Source organism: Schistocerca piceifrons, chromosome 10, assembly GCF_021461385.2.
Source record: "Schistocerca piceifrons isolate TAMUIC-IGC-003096 chromosome 10, iqSchPice1.1, whole genome shotgun sequence".
NCBI lineage: Eukaryota > Metazoa > Arthropoda > Insecta > Orthoptera > Acrididae > Schistocerca > Schistocerca piceifrons.
This window is the reverse complement of record NC_060147.1, coordinates 13,526,813-13,546,578: the sequence shown is the minus strand read 5'-3', so window position 1 is coordinate 13,546,578 and position 19,766 is coordinate 13,526,813. Positions and strand designations below refer to the sequence as shown.

General features: G+C 38.8%; 1 protein-coding gene across 10 annotated transcripts in view; it reads right to left on the bottom strand.

The window, feature by feature from the left end:
* LOC124719063 (poly(rC)-binding protein 3) overlaps positions 1 to 19,766 on the bottom strand; it is a 507,840-nt gene that overhangs the window by 63,297 nt on the left and 424,777 nt on the right. For all 10 annotated transcript variants that reach the window (XM_047244744.1, XM_047244735.1, XM_047244741.1 and 7 more), the window contains one exon: positions 15,298 to 15,354. In XM_047244744.1, coding sequence (XP_047100700.1) covers positions 15,298 to 15,354 — 57 coding nt within the window. The remainder of the gene's footprint in view (positions 1 to 15,297; positions 15,355 to 19,766) is intronic.

Sequence of the window (19,766 nt, the reverse complement as noted above, 5' to 3'; positions counted from 1 at the left end):
TCAATTGTCCTATGTCCGTCCTACAGAGCTGTATAGAAGCACGGACCAGATGTAGCATTTTACAAATCAGACTAATGTTTAGGTCTACGTCTGTGCTTGTAAGAATATTCTTAAATTTTATGAAGGTGTTTCGGGCATTCTCTATGCGACATTTTATTTCAGAGTCTGTTCACCAGTCTTCACAAAGCCACATTCCGAATATTTAGTCTCGTTGACTCTTTGTATTACAGACTCGAAATGTTGTATGTTTTAAATGAGTCAGGCTCTCTTGTGACAATCATAAAATTAGTCTTTTTGAAGTTAATATTCAGACCTAGAGTACTGCTGTAATCTCCTACTATGTTGACAAGTTGTTGAAGGTAATCTAAATTATCAGCTATCAATACTGTGTCATCAGCATAGCAAATGTTGTCTATACACACTCCATTAACCTTTATGCCTTTTTCTACATCAAGTGCCTCCTGAAAAATACTCTCAGAGTGCAAGTTAAATAACAGGGGTGCAGTATGCATCCTTGTCGGCCTCCCCTACATATACTGACCAAATCTGTGACCTCATTATCAAATTTAACCGGCACTCTCTGATTCCAATATAAATTCTCTATGCAGCAGATATCTTTCTCATCTTATGAATTCTCTTGAGAACTTCCACAAGTTTATGATGTTGCACTCTATCGAATGCTTTTTCGTGGTCAATGAAACAGAGGCCTACATTTTTACCCTGATCGTAGCAGTTTTGTACTAGAACTTTTAGGGTGACTATTGCTTCTCTTGTACCTAAACCTTTCCTTAATCCAAACTGTCTCACTAATTAATTTCTCACATTTTTCATCTAGTCTCTGATCGATGATTCTCGGAAATATTTTCAGAGAATGGCTCATAAGACTAATGAGTATGATCTTCAGATCATCTCGTATTCCTTTTCTGTGGTAAGGGAATGAAAGTTGATAATAGTCATTCAGCAGGGTAATAACCAGTGTCGTACATTTTGTTAAACAGTTTGTTTAAGACTTTGATACCTTCTTCATCAAGGAGTTTAATAAGTTCGAATAGAATTTCATCAGGCCGTGTGGCTATTACTAACACAAAAATCTGGGTACACAAATTGTTACGTTTTCAGTTCCTTCTAGAAGTTTCTATTCATTTCCTTCAATTAAATTTTCCCACACCTCTTTGCGACACCTACCTCCAATTCCTTTTAACATGAACCGTATCCCTGTGGAAGATCAGTATGCAAAAGCTGATCTATACATCAATCCAGAACATACTATTCAAGTCACATCACAGGCATACCCTACCCTATCTGAGGCAGGCTACCAGTGCATGTGGTTGGGTCATACTGACCTTACTAAACTTACACTCTGCCTTTTATACGCAAAGGACCTCACCTCATCGAATACACCGATTGCCATAAGATCACTGAAATTAAGCAACACCTGGCATGGCCAGTATCTGTGAAACCACCACAGGTGTTGCGAATTTTCCCATTGCCTTTCCAGCAAAGGGAAGGAGGGGTGGTTGTGCAAAGTTCATGATCTCCAGACTTTGCACCAATTCCCTAGGTTAAACTGCAAATCTTTCCACACTACACCATGAAGTGAGTGCGGGTGACAATGGTGGTGATGATGTTGAACTCTGTCCTTCGGATGGGGACATTAAGCTCGGCAGCCACCTTGGTGCTACTCAACAGGAGTAGGGTATGTGCCAGCAACAGGTATCAACCCCCCCCTCTCCCCCCACCCCCCCCCCCACACACACACACACACATACATTCTGTTGAGTCTAGACATAAACTTTTCCGCAGACAAAAGGGGCTGGGGCTCTACAACGTGAGCAGAATAAACCCTAACAGGTGAATGCCAATTGCTGCTGTTTATGTGGTCAATTGGGTGCGCAAATGGTCAGCGTTATAATTCTTTGTGAAATCCATAGATTCAGATTACCACAGTGGAAATAAACAACTAACAGGAATAACAAACAGGTAAGAAAGATTACATATTAACTTCTCGGCGTATCCAAGAAAATGACATTCTGACAGAAAATTTTTGCCAGATCGCTACATTAGTAAGGGCCAGTTGTAGCAGCCACTGAAGTTCTATTCTTGGAATAGTGCGGAAAACATGTCGTACGTTTGTCAGAACAAGGAAGGAGAGAAAATGGGATCACCATACAAATTATATGGAAGAATATGATGATTCCTAATTTTATATACATTTCATACTACTACTTCCCAATCTCTCTCTTGAGAAACTGGAGTGTACGAATGGAATGTGAAACTGTTTCCTAAGACAAAACTTTTTGCTTGTAGTAGGCCTGATAGGCATTTGATATTGGTACTTCATGAATTATATTCTATTGTGTTATGAAAATGACCATTTGTGCCAGTCTTGCTTATTTTCCACGTGTTACAATTGCTGCAATACCAGAAAGGCCTATTTCGTTTTATCTAGTAGAAAGTGAAGAAACTGATGTAATCAAGTCGAGAAACCACACGTCTTGGGTACTGTTTGTATTAACAGCTTTTTCAGTATTGGCCGACGACACTGATTTTTCTTGTAGCAAAAAGTTTGACGAACTTCGATGAGATGATAGATTCTTTCGCAGAAGGGAAAGCACGTCGTGTAAAGCTGTAGCAAGATTAAAGAGGAAAAAATGCTGGGACCTAAGGTCTGAAGAAATGTGTACCGCCTTGTTTATGTCTTTCCTTCACTGGTTTCATGTTTCCTATGTTAAATTTTATGTCACACAAAAGAGAAAGTTATTAGCTAATAGGCAATGAAGAGTGCAAATTTTATCAGGAGTTCTTATTCTCCTTGTTACAAATAATCGAAGGATGTCAAATTGGCTGCCTGAGAGCATAAGAGGCACCACAGGATTTTTACTTTCCACTGTCCTGAATATAGGTTTCATGGCTTCCGATACAAAATATACATCTTTGAATTCCAGAGCGAAATACAGTGGCGTGTGACAGAAGAATGCTGTGTGAAGAGGTCTGACGCTACAGTTTGGCACACTTAAGACCAAATAACTTGTCTTACCTTTCTCTGAACATGTATGTTTTATATATCAAACTCTTCAGAAAGATGTGAGCTACAAAATGAAAATATTTTTGAAAACTTTATTTCCTAAAATTTTGACACTTTTATCCTTAAATCTACAACCACTAAGTTTTGTGCAGTCTGTTCTATTGCCTACCCCTCCCAGACTGCACCACATAATTTATCATATACCATTTGCAACCTCCCCAGTCTGCACCTAAGACAAGCTCACCAGATGAAAATGCCTATCCTGTTCCTTCGGGGTGACCCCAACACCGAGCCCTAAGACTACTACACCCAGCTTCCTTCATGTTCCTCAAACCTACACCATTTGACAATTTCTTATTGCAGCTAAGTTGTGCTGGGACAATGCAGCTTTGTGCATATGACAATGTAGCAAATAATGAATAGTAGCGAAATCTTCAAACTGGAATTAATTTTAGAGGGGTGGGGACGATTGTAATGTTGTACAATTAAAAAGATGTCTAAAAGAGCTATCTGCCTGAAACAGTACCGAACATGTATTTCTTGAGCACTTTGACATACTCTATCGCAATTTCTTAAATTGTGTTTAGAAGCGCCCTATTTTACGGCAATACTCGGCCGCAGCAACATTGCCTTTAACTGGGCTGCAACAGACAAAAAAATTTGCCATATGACTGATGTAGGCTGTCGCAGGTAGTTGCCAACATACTGGTGAGTGATTGCTGGTGTTTTCCACTAAGTGTGGTATTTCATACTACTCTTACCAACAGTCCTGTAGTCACGTGTCCGAGTGAAAACAATATTGTTTTGCTTTTGTTTGAAAATTTGCATGCCACACACTTTGTAGTTGTTTGTTATTGAAGTTTGTTGTCTACAGCAATGTAGAAGCAAGAAAATACAATTTTTATAAATGTGATTCATCTATGAGCAGAGCTATAGAAGTCTAAATCAATGTATACAAAGATCACAATACGAAAACCACCTGGCAAGCTGTTGCCAATGATCTCAGAATCAAGCTAAAAACAACTCAAATCTTCAAAGCCATGCCAGACGTTAGATAAAAACCTTGCACAGGAAGAGTGGAAGTGTAGGCAGCTCTTCATTGACAGGGTGTGCATTTGATGCTTCAGGTTTCATACTATATTGACTCACACAAGAAACAGGAATTTATAGTTTCAAAAGTGTGTACTGGACAACGAAAATAAAATTAGGATAAAAATTTTACTCTTATTTGAAACCTCCCTTAATAAAGTCTTTCAGAACTATCAAAGCACTGCATACTTTTGGTACCATAACGCTTATTGGTGATTAATGAAGTCCAGAGTGGTACATTAAACTTCTGTACAAATCACCAGTAGCTAAACCCCACAGGGTAACGGATAATCGGGTTTTAAGTAGTACATACTGGTTTTAGCAATTCTTGGGCGAACTGCTTCTACAAAATATTTGAAACCTTAAAATTTTGCAACAGGTATGTAACAACATCAGCTTACTAGTTAAATTTTCTGAAACATTCCACTTACTTTAAAACAGAACACACTTGTGAAGCAAAATTTCTCATTCTTGCTCTATTCCTTATGTGACGCGAAAATAATACAGCTACACTCATTCCCACTATTTTCCATTTGTCCACTTTGTGGCCCCCCTGAAACACTTCTGGCATAGATATTTAGTGCTGCAAACACTTCCAGGCAACAGAGGCCAGCAATGTTGCAGTAAATGTGGCTTCAATTTGTGTGGCCACATGTTGCCAGACAATATTGTAGACAATGAACAAGTTTTACGGCCTGTGTAAACAGAGTTTTGTGCGTATTAATAAGTGATTACATGTCGGTAAGACGTGTGTGCATCTGTGCACTCACACTTAAATTATATTAAAATGAAGCGACAGAGGTCACTGTAGTAATAGAGCTGCTACAATTGCAAGTCATATTTTTATTTCTAAAGCACATGAATACTTAGGTTAGTAAGTGCTATGTAAAAATAAATTGCAAAATTTATGAAATGCAATTACTCTCAGTGGTATTCCTACCAGGTTATTAATATGACAACGTTACTTTCTTTCAGAGTTGGAGTATACTAATTCCTACATTAGTGACCATGGGGAATGAACAGGTTGTTTTAATTTCACCTGACCCCAAAAAACCACAAGCTATTTTTAAAAAGCCATTTTTAAATTCCAAAAATGCAACTAATTTAATTAACATACAAAATGTTACATAGCCTTCGACTAATTAGAAAGAGCCATCATATTTATTGAAGCCAACTATTTACTGTTCCAAGAATTTATTAACATTGTTTAAAATTTTCTTGCAATTTAAGAAACAGTTAAACAACATTTGACTTCCAGAGAAGAACTTTATGTAGAATCATTATGACTAAGTACAAATTAGTCCTCCTTGGAATCATGCAGAAATTCCTAGATCTTAAATAATTTTTCGGCTCTGTCCTAAATTACAAGTATTTCTTAATTTGGGCTTACAAGCCCCTCAGTGCAGAAGATTCTTTCAATGGAAGCAGTGGTGGCAGAGTGAGAAATGAAGCTTTTCACAAACTTAATAAATCTTCCTTTTCTTTTGCTGTTTTCAACTACGTTACTTTCCACTATCTGCCTGTAGCTGTAACAATTCCATTAGGAAACACAGCGGCTGGAAAATAACCAGAATCAGTAACCCTAAACGCATTATGCTTGCAAAGGTACATGCATCACTACGTGCCATTTTCTGCTTGTGTCTGTGTATGTGCGGATGGATATGTGTGAGTGCGCGCGCGAGAGCTAGTGTATACCTGTCCTTTTTTTCCCCCTAAGGCAAGTCTTTCCGCTCCCGGGATTGGAATGACTCCTTACCCTCTCCCGTAAAACCCACATCCTTTCGTCTTTCCCTCTCCTTCCCTCTTTCCTGATGAGGCAACAGTTTGTTGCGAAAGCCTGAATTTCGTGTGTATGTTTGTGTGTCTATCGACCTGCCAGCGCTTTCGTATGGTAAGTCACATCATTTTTGTTTTTAGATATATTTTTCCTGCATGAAATGTCCCCCCCCCCCCCCCTCTCTCTCTCTCTCTCTCTCTCTCTCTCTCTCTCTCTCTCTCTCTCTCTCAAGCTTTCGCAACAAACTGTTGCCTCATCAGGAAAGAGGGAAGGAGAGGGAAAGACGAAAGGATGTGGGTTTTAAGGGAGAGGGTAAGGAGTCATTCCAATCCCGGGAGCGGAAAGACTTACCTTAGGGGGAAAAAAGGACGGGTATACACACACACACACACACACACACACACACACATCCATCCACACATATACAGACACAAGCAGACATATTTGGTCTTTAAATATGTCTGCTTGTGTCTGTATATGTGTGGATGGATATGTGTGTGTGTGCGCGCGCGCGAGTGTATACCCGTCCTTTTTTCCCCCTAAGGTAAGTCATTCCGCTCCCGGGATTGGAATGACTCCTTACCCTCTCCCTTAAAACCCACATCCTTTCGTCTTTCCCTCTCCTTCCCTCTTTCCTGATGAGGCAACAGTTTGTTGCGAAAGCTTGAATTTTGTGTGTATGTTTGTGTGTCTATCGACCTGCCAGCGCTTTCGTTCGGTAAGTCACCTCATCCTTGTTTTTATATATAATTTTTCCCACGTGGAATGTTTCCCTCTATATAAACAAAGATGATGTGACTTACCAAATGAAAGTGCTGGCAGGTCGACCTTTTTTCCCCCCTATGGTAAGTCTTTCCGATCCCAGGATTGGAATGACTCCTTACCCTCTCCCTTAAAACCCACATGCTTCCCTCTTTCCTGATGAGGCAACATTTAGTTGCGAAAGCTTGAATTTTGTGTGTTTGTTTGTGTTAGTTTGTGTGTCTATCGACCTGCCAGCGCTTCGTTTGGTAAGTCACAGCATCTTTGTTTTTAGATATATTTTTCCCACATGGAATGTTTCCCTCTATTATATTTAAAAACAAAGATGAATACACCGTATCATTTAATTATACAAGGTAAGGCACTCAAAGGCAATGAAAAAATAAAAAAGACATTGTTTGCTGGCTAGAGGAATGTAAGTTACAGTTTAACAGTACTCGACAAGGGCAAAATTACTAAGAACTTGTGTTGTAACACAAGTCGAAAAATCCAATTTGTCTTGGGGATGAAATACTAAAAATTATGGGCATTAAGTGCATTGAATGCCTCCTTCCCATTACTATTTTAATGCAATAAAACTCATTTGGAGTGAGGTTAAATGTTTTACTGCTACAGAAAAAAATTTACACTGACTAAAGGAAAATGCCTTTTGAAGCGGCAAATGAAATAGTGACAAGACGACTTGTAAAAGGTAGTGGAATGTGTGAAACTAGTGTTACAGGAAGCACAGAACAATGAAGGTGTGTTACAACAGTATGTCTAAGACTTTATAATACAGTGACTTTGAGCAGTGACACCGATAGTTCAAGTGACCGACTCTGAATTAAGCAGTTTTCCTATTGTCCGATTAGTGCATACTTTAATGAACATCTCGCTTTCACTGAATTTTTGCATTTGTGAATTTATGTGATCACTTTCTCTTTCCTTTAGTGAGACTAAGGAATATAGTTCAACTAGCTCCCATCATCTCCTTATGGTAAGTTAAACGGAATGTTAGATATAATTCATTTTGTGTAGACACCAAGATGTTATTTCATGTGTGTAATAGTTTATGATACATGCAATGATAAGGAGGAAACTTCTTCCAGAGCAAAAATTACTGTTTCAATAACCAACGTAGTACTGAGCCTTATTAAAAATCAAGAAGAGATTTTTGACTAGCTTAGAGATACCACTGAGATTGATACTATACATAAATTTCAGAATTTTTACGTTTTGTGTGTGTGTGTGTGTGTGTGTGTGTGTGTGTGTGTGTGTGTGTGTGTGTGTGTTTAAACTCTGTACTTTTAACAAGTTAAATAGTGAGAACTGCATAAAAATGCCCTCTCCAGAAGCATATACACAGGAAAAACAACAATACAAAAATTATAAAAGAATTTGTTGCCAAGCAAGCAATTTTGGTAAGCAACAAGCAACATAATGTACTGTTGGAAGATAAATAGTTTTCGAAACACGATATGATTAGTTTGAAGCTGTTTACAAACAGGAAAATTTAATCTGTTACAAAAAATTAATGTAACTCTTGTCCTAATTAAAATTATTTTGACATGCTCTAAGACAGTAGAGAGATCTATATTGTATGTGAATCTGAGATTTTGGAGGTGGTGTAATGGGGATGTTTTTCAGGGTTAGGAGGTGGTCTCCTTATTGTGCTGAAGAAAATGCTGCATGCAGAAGGCTATGAACACACACTTTACATCACTGTGTACTACATAGAGCAGAGTAACATTTTAGAGAATACTGTATCACCATGATTAAACATCATCTCGAAGCAACATTTGTGAGGCAAAGGTCACTGGACACCAACATTCCTGAAAGAACCTGAGCAGCCCAGAGTACTAAACTGAACCCAATGGAATACCTTTGGGAAGAGTTAGAATGTCAACTCTGCTCCAGACCCAGTGTCCAATGTCACTAGCTCAGCTCTTAAGGAAGAATGGGCTGCCATTCCTCCACAGACATTCAAATAACTCATTGAAAGGGTCCTCAGCATAGTCCAAACCATCAAGAAGGCAAATGGTGTACACCTTACATTACAGTCCAGATATTACAATCAGATAGTGTATGCAAACACACACAAAAATAGGTAAATATGAAAGGCCAATTTCTGTGCCGCATCACTCAATGGTGAGACGACAATGATTACAGTAATGTCAAAGTAAAAATGTAAATAAATAAAAGATAGGTGACCAATCCAGTTACTGGGGCAATGTTTACTTTGGATCTGTACAAAGAAGGAACAGATATACTGAAACAAAGTCTTAGAATTCACACACATTAGTTAATTACTAAGTGTTAAACATTCTGTTTATAACATGTGGATCTGTTACAAATAATTAATGTAACTCTTGTGTGTGTGTGTGTGTGTGTGTGTGTGTGTGTGTGTGTGTGTGTTTTTTTTTTTATGCAAATAGAATTCAGAGGTTCGAGCATGTTTAGCTTGCATACACACATCATCTTGGTTGTTGCAAGAAATTTTGTGAACAACACAATTTTCCTGTGTAGTCATATGTTTAGTAGTATTTTTAAAACATTTCCAGTCAGAAAGCAAATTTTAATCTTGTGGGCATTTGAAAGCTTGTGCTATACTATCTATTCCTTACCTATACGTCATGAGAAAAACGGATGGTATTGACAGTTCACATGGTCAGGTGACCATGTCACTACAGCTCACATATTCTTGCGGAAAAATAAGGGAAGTAAGTAATACATAAATTCAAAAAATTGAGAAGAGGCGGGTGGTGGCGGTGGTGGGTGGTAAGTTCCTGTGGGACCAAACTGCTGAGGTCATCGGTCCCTAGGCTTCACACCCATGGCGAGGGTGGACTTTAACCTCTGACTGTGGGGAGCCGCGCGAATCGTAGCAAGGAGAAGAGGCAAGTACGCTGAAATGTCTTAAGTTATTTGTTATGCAGGGTGGTTAAAATTAAACTTTCACTACTTGAGTCAGTGTAGATAACTGTATGGATGCCCAACTTTAGAGGAATGATGTTCAGACTGCCTGCTGTAGGATTTGCATTGTTGGTAGTGTTAGTGTCATGGCTTGCCATCAGGCACTGGTACTGATATGACAGCATAGGGTTGAAACACAAGCATCAGTGTGCATTACAGTTGCAGACAGGCAACACAGGTCTTGACAATGTGAAAAGGACTTTACTGGCAAAACTGTTTTATCACAGCAACAGCAATGGTGCTGCTGTTCTCTGCAAGTACTGATGCTTTAAAGGAATATGGAGAGGTCTCTTTTCCACACTGAGATTGAAGAAAATGATTTAGACATTGGCAATTTGAGAACTTCTATTGGGAGACGGCCAATTGCACCACAAATTATTGAAGAGATTATTGTTGCTCTGGCTGAGAACGCTGGACGCAATGTGCGATCTTCAAGTCATGCACGAAGTGTGTCACGACAGGGTTAACATTCCATGGTCTACAGTTTGAAAAGTTCTGCACACAACTGTGAAATGTTATCTACAGTGCAGTTCCAGGGTGTCATGGATGTAGACAGTTATCACATTGACCAATGTTTGTAACAAGTAACATAAACACTTGCATGGAAAACAAATGATACACTCTCATGTGATAATTAAAACGAGTTTCTTTCAATGGTTGATTCATTATTTTCCTTCCGCATGTCCTTGTGAACGTTTCCACAAAGTTTCACTATTCCACAATCTCTCTATTTTCATGGGGGCCCTCTCAAGTAGAGAAAGTTTTTAATCAAAACTTCTCTGTATTCACAAAATAAATGCCAACTATTTTCACAGTTTGATCAAATATTTGCAGTTCTTTCCATAGTTAAATAACTGCACTGTTCCTCAATGAGCAACAAAGACTTTATCAATTTATTAACAGTTATAATCAGAAGAAAATACAATGTGAATCACCACTCACATGGCTGTCAAGATACTATAGTGATTTTCTTCTGCACTGCTTGAACTATCATTGGTGCTAACACAAATTTTATGTAACTGCAAAACACTTTTGAATTTCGCACCCTCGATCCTCCACAAATCTGCACCACCATGTAGCAATATCTGCCCTTTCTGTTAATGCTTTACATCTGTTAATAATGGATTAGCTGAAGCCTTAGTCTTTGTCCGCTGCACACAATGAAAATTTGCTGCCCCTGAAGCTACATGGGCAACTTTTGATTGTTAAGGGAAGGGAATGGCCAATGCTATCACTTACAAATAGGACAGTGAAGTATGTATTTCTGAAAACTGTCCAAAGCTCTCCTGGTGACTTCAGCCCTGGTGACTTCAGCCTTGTCACGTCAGTCTATATTATACTGTTCTTTCCCTATCATTACAACTATCTTTCTGTTTACTTTTAAAGATGCCTTGGTCCTCTTTATGACCTGGGCAAACAGGAAGTAAAAGCGCACCATGTCCATTCTCTTTCTCAAAATACTTCCTCCCCAAGTACACGAGTTTGTGGGCTTTGCTATGCAACATTTTTCTCCTCCTATTTTCACCTCACACGTTTGGCTTGCCCCACAATTACAAACTATGAATCAGACATCTAGTTAAGTTAAGCAAAACAACAACATCTGTTATACACATCTAACTCACACATGCACATTTGTCTTGCAGCATGGCAATGTGACTTACACAACCTGCTCAAATACCATTCATCACTAGTCAACAAAACAATAGATGGATCTGGGACAGACACTGACATTATAACAGCCATCTACTAGAGTTCATTAACAAGTGTCAACTGGTCATAACAAACTAACTTTACAACAAATAGATATACTTTTGATACACTTTGAGCATTTATGATGAAATCAGCAACAGCTGAGTCAGCATAAGCTGAGTCAGCATAAGCTGATCCCTGCCAACTGGAGTAGGACACTGATGACAGCTTTACCTGCCTACTACAATGAATCATGAACTGTAATTTTATAAACTTCTCTGTGTCAATACCTCAGAGCTTTCACATCTCACAGACAGTTACTGCGCAGCTGTATTGCAGAATACTTAATGTTTACACAAAGATTCTGGAGCCACATATTGGATAGCAGAACAAACACTGTTCAAGAAGGGAGAGAGATTAGGGTTTAATGTCCCGCTGACAACAAGATCATTAGAGACTGGAGACAAGCTCAGATTTGGTAATAAAGGGAAAGGATATTTACCTTGGCCTTGTCAGAGAAGCAATCCAGATACTGCCTTAAACTCTAAGAGAAACTGTGGGAAATCTGAATGTGGATGGCCAGACAGGGATCTGAACCACTGCCTCCCAAGTTGTTTTTTTTAGTCCAGTGTTTTATCACTCTGCCATCTCATTATGTCATTAATAGTTGAGGATACATACTTTGTCACAGCATAAAATCCATGCTTGACCCAGGAACTATAAAAGCAAATATTAAACTGATAAAAGCATTAAAGATTACACAAATGAAATCAATAGAAAATGGAAACAAGTAAAACCAGAATGTATGAGAACGACATGGCAAAAGAAGTGGGTGCAGAAAAAGAAAGAAAGAAAACTGATTATGGACGCAAGGTGTCTGAACTTCACTGCACTGAAGTTTAAAATTAGGTCAACATACTAAGAATACGTAGAAAGCACACGTTCAAGTTGAGAAGGAAGGAAAGATGAGTGGCAGCTGTACCTCAAAAATCTGAGGAAAGTTCATTCCTGAGTACATATTGTTTGAAGTGAAAGCAATAAAAATCCAAATAAAATTGCCAGTTTTGACATAGCAAATGGAGACAAATAAGTCACCTGTAATCAGTGGAATATCATCAGCACACTAAAAACAGTTAATTTTAGGAATTACAATTTTCGCCAACACCGATATATGTCTCTCGTGATAATTCCATCAGATTCCCATAAATATGGCAATGGCCTTGCCACAGTCGATACACTGGTTTCCGTGAGATCACCGAAGTTAAGCGCTGGTGGGCGTGGCCGGCTCTTGGACAGGTGTCCTTCCAGCCGCCATGCGCTGTTGCCATTTTTCAGGGTGCACTCATCCACGTGATGCCAATTGAGCAGCTACTCGACCGAATAGTAGCGGCCGGGAGAGCGGTGAGCTGACCCCACGCCCCTCCTATCCGCATCCTCCTCTGAGGATGACACGGTGGTCGGATGGTCCCGGTAGGCCACTCGTGGCCTGAAGACGGAGTGCTTTTTTTCCCCATAAATATTCACGACAAGACAGAATGACTGGACAAACATCGAAACTACTTTATAATGTTTGTTATCTTTTGTAAGTAAGCTGCTCACTTGATAATTATACAGAATTAGAAAATCTGACGTATGCATGAGAAAGACCAGTTTGGTTGACTTCAGGAAAGGTAAAATGGATTATAAAAGTGCTAGAGATACAGTATAAACTTCAGAATGTTTTGATGAATGGGGATAATGCAGAGCAATCTAAAAATCATGTGCATGCAACAAAAACAGCAGGATAAAAACTGAATATCTCTCTTGCTGAAATCATGGGAGTGAAAGAAAATTCATAACAATGTGACAGAGTGACTTTCACCATTCAGTGGTCATTCAAAAGTAACGTCTAAGAAAGTAGTTAGATCATATATAAAACCAAAGATGAGGTGACTTACCGAACAAAAGCGCTGGCAGGTCGATAGACACACAAACAAACACAAACATACACACAAAATTCAAGCTTTCGCAACAAACTGTTGCCTCATCAGGAAAGAGGGAAGGAGAGGGGAAGACGAAAGGAAGTGGGTTTTAAGGGAGAGGGTAAGGAGTCATTCCAATCCCGGGAGCGGAAAGACTTACCTTAGGGGGAAAAAAGGACAGGTATACACTCGCACACACGCACATATCCATCCACACATACAGACACAAGCAGACATATTTAAAGACCCATTACACTTTCGCTGTTTTTAGCCCTACGTCAAAGGTCATCACATCCAGCATGTTTCAAGCCAAGTGGATATGTTATAAGTCCAAAAAATAGAGAAAATTTAGTTATGAGCTGTAACACCTGTGTTACAATCATTATCAGACTGGATGAGCATTGGTTCAAACTACAATATTTTTTAAACATAATAAGTCAAAACCTCGTACATAATCAGCTGTCTGCTCCAATAACACATGCCATTTTTATCACATGCACGATGCGTCTAAATTCACCGTCAAGGTATAAACATAAATGAAGTTTGAGCCCAACAGGCATTGGGTTGAGGATCTCACTCTACAAGAAATGGTATTCATCAACTGTGCTTCGTACAGGGGATTTATACGTTTTTTCCATTTCTATGATAAGTATTATACAGCACACCGAAGGCTTACCACAACAAAATGACAATTAGTACATCTTTGAGAAACAAAAAGAGTGAGATTCTAGTAAAACTGCAAAACCCTTTGAAACTCACAATAAAGTTTGTTTTACTTTATAAAATTTCACAACTGATCACTTTCTGAGTAAGTAAAATATATTGCAAGGAGTGCAAGTTCAAATCCATGCCCAACCAGTCTGACTGTGACAGGAACACAAGCCTTACAACATTTTACTACTGCCTAAGTTAGTTTTTTACCTTCCTAAGAATACCCACAATAATTGAAATCAATGTTTCAATTTCTTGGAAACCATTACGTTGGAGACCTGACATGTGTAAAAAAATTTACATTTTTTTAACAATGGGAAGTTTAGAATATAACAACAATATGGGAAGGATAGACTGTTACTATATAGAGTAGGAGTCAAAACGCAGGCAGTATGTTTCATTATGCATCTCTGCTACTCAATGCCTTCTCTATATGGTGAGTAGCAATCTATTCTTTCCATACTGTTAGTCATTACTTTAAAGGGTTATTTCGATTCCTACTGGTCCATCTCCAATCTGGATTTTTGTTCAAAAATGGTAGTGATCTAGACACTTTTACAGGAGTTACTTTCGTGTGGTCCCGATTAGTATGCCGATTAACGTCCGAAATTGTGGTTCACAGGATCTGGTCTCTCTGTAAGAGAAAAAGTTACCAATGCTGATATTCAGATGAAATAACTGTGTGGCTCAGAGTGAGCAAGTCTTCGATTACACAAAGCAAGTGTAGACTAGGCAGAATAACAACAAGCTGAAGACATTCCCTTATGTTTCAGACATTCATCCAGTGACATTTGGCAAACATTAAAAACCATTAAATAGAATGATCAGAGTGGAAAACAACAACTACTTCACCTTAATCATGAGTTTAGTACTTTCATCACTGTATAATCTCATTTAATATCCTGTATGATTGGACATCAGATTGACTCTCATAGTTCAGTCAGCAATTTTACTACAGTTGACATTCAGTATCTGACAAATTGTGTGAAAAACAAAAACTGGGGAGGAAAAAAAACGGGTGTGACGGGTGATGGTAGATGTAGAGGGTTCATCTTAGTATTGTTAACAACATGTGTGGTACATGTTTCACACTGTGTAATCCAACTAAATAATATACTTACACTACCACCACTGGTCATTAAAATTAACTTGTCAGAACTGTCAACAGAACGTTCAGTTATGAGGACTACCACACAAACATTGTATTTGCCAACATACCACAAGCATATAAAATATTTATATTTTCCTTTTGGCCTCATAAAAATAAAAATACAAGTCAAATTCAGTAAAAGTTTCATTTCTATCTTAATGAAATAAGTGCAAATACTTGCCTCCTCTCTAAATCTTTTAACAATTTCACCCTTCTTTCCAATGATGCTCCCAACCTCCTGCAAAGAAAAAGGAAAGCATTAAAATTCATCAACAGTTCAGACAAACATAAAACAATGAGCAAGCATTCTCCTAAACGGACAAGATAATTTTCAGCTACAATGGCATATCTACAATGCAAAAACACAATAATGTTAAAGACAAGGCATAGAGGTGAGAAATTTCTGCCCAATACCTACATCTCGCAAACAGCCCTAAGCTCCAATTTACTACTTTGCAATTGCAGTGCCAATTGTGTACAAACTTTGTTAAACAGAAAACCGTATTACAAATTAGGTATACATTTGTACGATATGGAAACTGTCGGACCTTTGAAGTACAGTTTATGACCAAAAGTTATTCGAAAGAGATTTTATAGTAAGTCTAACTGCATAGGAGTTTTAAAATTTAATTTTGTCCAAATGCAAGGTACTGTTCCAAAATCCTCAAGAGCTTCACAGAATGGAAACTGAAGGTATTGCAGGAAAAATATGTCAAGAATCATATGGTATGTGACTGGTGAAATATAGAAAAAGTTTTTCTGAGAAACAATGTTCACTTACCAACTGCTGAAATAGCAAAAATTGAATTCGAGAAATACAGTACAAATCTCTAACTTTCAGGGTTTCTCTAAATTTATTCTTGAGAAAGGATGTGGAAGAAGAAAACAGAAGAGTATAATTAAAAGGATTACAATTTTTCTATGCAGTAACTACTGTGTATATCCCACCCACTGGAGTCCTCATCTGTACACCAATGGAAGTCTACTGGAATTTTAATTACATCAAACTTTAAATTAATGTGCTGGTTCAGCTGATAAGGTTTCAGAAGATGATGATCTTCACCAAATTATTATTATTTCCTTTCATCTTCAGTTTGAAATGTCAGTAAACTTTAACCATAAGAATCACTCTGATGAAAGACTATAGTTTGCAAAGATGTCGGCTACATGAATTTTCCATTTACACTGTAATAACAGCTAAACAAGCAAGACAATCTCTTCAGTTTTTCCATTAGTTTTCACTGTTTCAAACTGCATCTTATCACAGATTTAAGTTGCTGAATAACAGGTATAAGGCTAAAAAGTTATGCAGACAGATAAAATGGGAAATTATGTAACAGCTCTACTTAAACAATTTTGCAAGCACAAAGAAGGCAAAAGAAAATGTGAAACGAAACATGGCACTTTTAAAGTGATGGTATGAGTTTCAAGCAAATGTTAAGAACTTTTTGAATTTGTAAATGTATTCCATGTAGTATTACAGAATGCAAACAAATACTTACAATTATGGTGGCACAATAACATGGGAGAAATTGTAAAAGCATTGGAAAGAGTATTTGTACATTTTGATGGCTCAAGAGATGAATCAGAAAAAACAATGACGAGAACAATAACATTCCTCAAGTGAATAAGAGCCACAGAGTTCCAACAAGATTCACCACGGACAAAACAACAGCAGAAGTTTTGTACAAGTCATCTGAGGTGTAAAAAAGATAGATGCCTGAAGATAGGCATTTCTATAGAAATGGTTTAACGTGGGGGCAAAGTAAGATCTCCATGTAGAAAGAAGATTCCCCAAAGCTGGATTGTTTTTACCTCCTGTGTGTGTGTGTGTGTGTGTGTGTGTGTGTGTGTGAGAGAGAGAGAGAGAGAGAGAGAGAGAGAGAGAGAGAGAGAGAGAGTACAGATAGCTTTTGACTTACAGCTTCCCCTTAGTAACTCAAGATATTCAAAACCTGCATAGGATAAATATGTTTGAATTGAGCAAAATAACAAGCTGGCATCAAAAGAGAATACTGCACACTGGATTGGATACAACTCACGAACAAAATTATAGAACAACAATGCCTAGGGAGGGCGGATAGAAGAGACCAACTTGTTGGCAGGGTTCCTGGAAAGTGTTGTGGACCTTACAGGAAATATTAGACAATAGTGCAATCAATTCTAGAGCACTATGCCAATGATTAAGGTTGTCAAGTACACACGACAACAGCACTGAATGATTTCAGAGAGCGTTGCAAAATCTCTAACATAACTGTGTATCGCACAAGGTGTGGCAGGAATGTTCATCAAAATCCAACGGGAACATTTTGAAAGGAGACCATACAATTGTTATGCCGCCACCATCGACTCATGTATGTGAAAGTAATGCAACAGAGATTAGTGTATGTGTAGGTGCATAGTCATCTTCCACTGCTCAATTACAAATGGGAAAGGAAAGAAAAAAAATCATTAACACTGGTATGATGTACACACTGCCACACACTGTAGATTGGCATGTGAAGTGTATATATGTGGATGTAGGCGAATTAAAAATCTTTTTTAAACAAATTGAGAAACTTTATGACTTAGTTACAACAAGATCTCTACTTTCTCTGAGAAACCACTCCAATTCAACTGATTTTAACATGTTGAAGAATATCATCAAGCAAGGCTTCGGTTCTAATTGGACTGTCAGGACACAGAAAACGTAGGTGACAGGGGGAGCAGTGAGAAAGGAGGGTGATTCTGCATGATCAAAACTGTTCTCCATTCTAAAAATAAATTTTCCGACTGAAAAAAGACTGAGGGACTATAAATCTCCTTGTCTCATACAGGAGGCAGCGTGCCTTTTAAGCGACCGTGTTATTATTCAACTATTAACTATTTTTATTTAAATCAGTTCTCAAACTGCCAGTTATGTTTTAGTTTTATTCCCCACAACTGCTTCAGACTCAATTACAAGTCATTTCCGTGTGTTACATGCAGTTTCATAATAGAATGTACTTTTCCTTCAATTTATAGACTTTCACTGGCCTCTTCATAAATAATTAATATACTTAAAATGAATTTTAGTTTTATCAGTGCAATGATTTCAACTTTATTACAACAGTCGAAAACTGATTTCAATTAAAAAACCTTAATTTTGCTGATAACATTTTTAGAATTTGTCTGTAGTGCAGATAAGCTTCAACAACAAACTAAATGAAATTTACAGAACAAGTCTGACCTAAGAATCAATTCCAACAAAACTAAGGTAAAACACGCTGAAAAAATTAAAAACAAATTTTTAATCGGTAAAAAATAAGTCAGAAAATTGTAATAAGCTTTTTGTATTTAGGACAGGTGAAGACAATAAATGGATGCAGAGCCAAAGAAATAAAATATTAAAAATCAATGTGACTGCTTTTGATAAACCAAATCCGGCATACAAATCTAAACTTCCAATGAGTCAGGAATGGGAATTATAATGTTTTACAAGCTTTGATTTCTGGTACTTATACAAAACCAAACAAAACTGGGGATTGTTCAACGGCATTTACAAAGCAATCAATAGAGACTCCAAACCCAACAAACGATCCGGAAACACAGTGGAATAGACTGCTTTATTCTGATTGAAATATAAGTTGGTATGGTGGTTGTTGGGATGTTTCAGGGGGACCAAACAGCGAAGGTCATCAGTCCCCCATTCCAAAATCAGGCGAGCCGAAAAACTACGGAGCAGGTAAAAACCAAAGGGGGAGGAGACGTCCCCCCAGGCGCTAAAAGAACACAAATGCAGCAACAAAAACTACAGACAAGAACAGGACAGAGGAACACCAGACAGAAAGAAACAGAAGAAAGGAAGATGGCCGGAGACTGGTTGACTGACCACGAGAACAAAAAAAAGGGAAAGAGTCAACCATCTCACGGCACACCAGAACAGCAACAGACACAAGGACAAAAGACACAGAAAGGGAAAGATGCAGGACCTCCCTAAATCGAACCATAAAACGGACTACCACGAATAAAATTTAAAACGTCATCAGCCATGGAGGCATCATCGGATAAAACCAAAGCCAAAGTGCCCAGGAAATTAAAAGATTGCCGGAGTGTGCGCAATACAGGACACTCCAGCAAAATGTGGTTGACCGTCAGCCGGGACCCACACCGACACAGGGGGGGATCCTCCTGACGCAACAGATGGCCGTGCGTCAGGTACGTATGGCCGATGCGCAGCCAACACAGGACCACCGAGTCCCTGCGAGAAGCCCGCAGGGAGGAACGCCACACAGCGGTCGTCTCCTTGACAGCCCACAGTTTATTCGGGGCTGTCATGCCACGCCACTCAGCAGCCCACATCCCAAGTACCTTACGGCGCAACACCAGCTGCTGGTCACGAGCCGTAAGGCCGATCTCCAAAGCTGGGGCGTCGAGCGCCCCTTTGGCCAGCCTGTCAACACGTTCATTCCCCGGGATGCCAACGTGACCTGGCGTCCAAACAAAAACCACCGATCGACCAGAGTGGGTAATGGTGGAAACAGACTCCCGAATAGAGGACACCAGAGGAGAAGAGGGATAGCAGCGGTCGATGGCCTGGAGGCTGCTCAAGGAGTCACTGCAGATGACGACGGACGCACCTGAGCAGGAACGCATATGCTCAAGAGCGCGCAAGATGGCCACCAGCTCTGC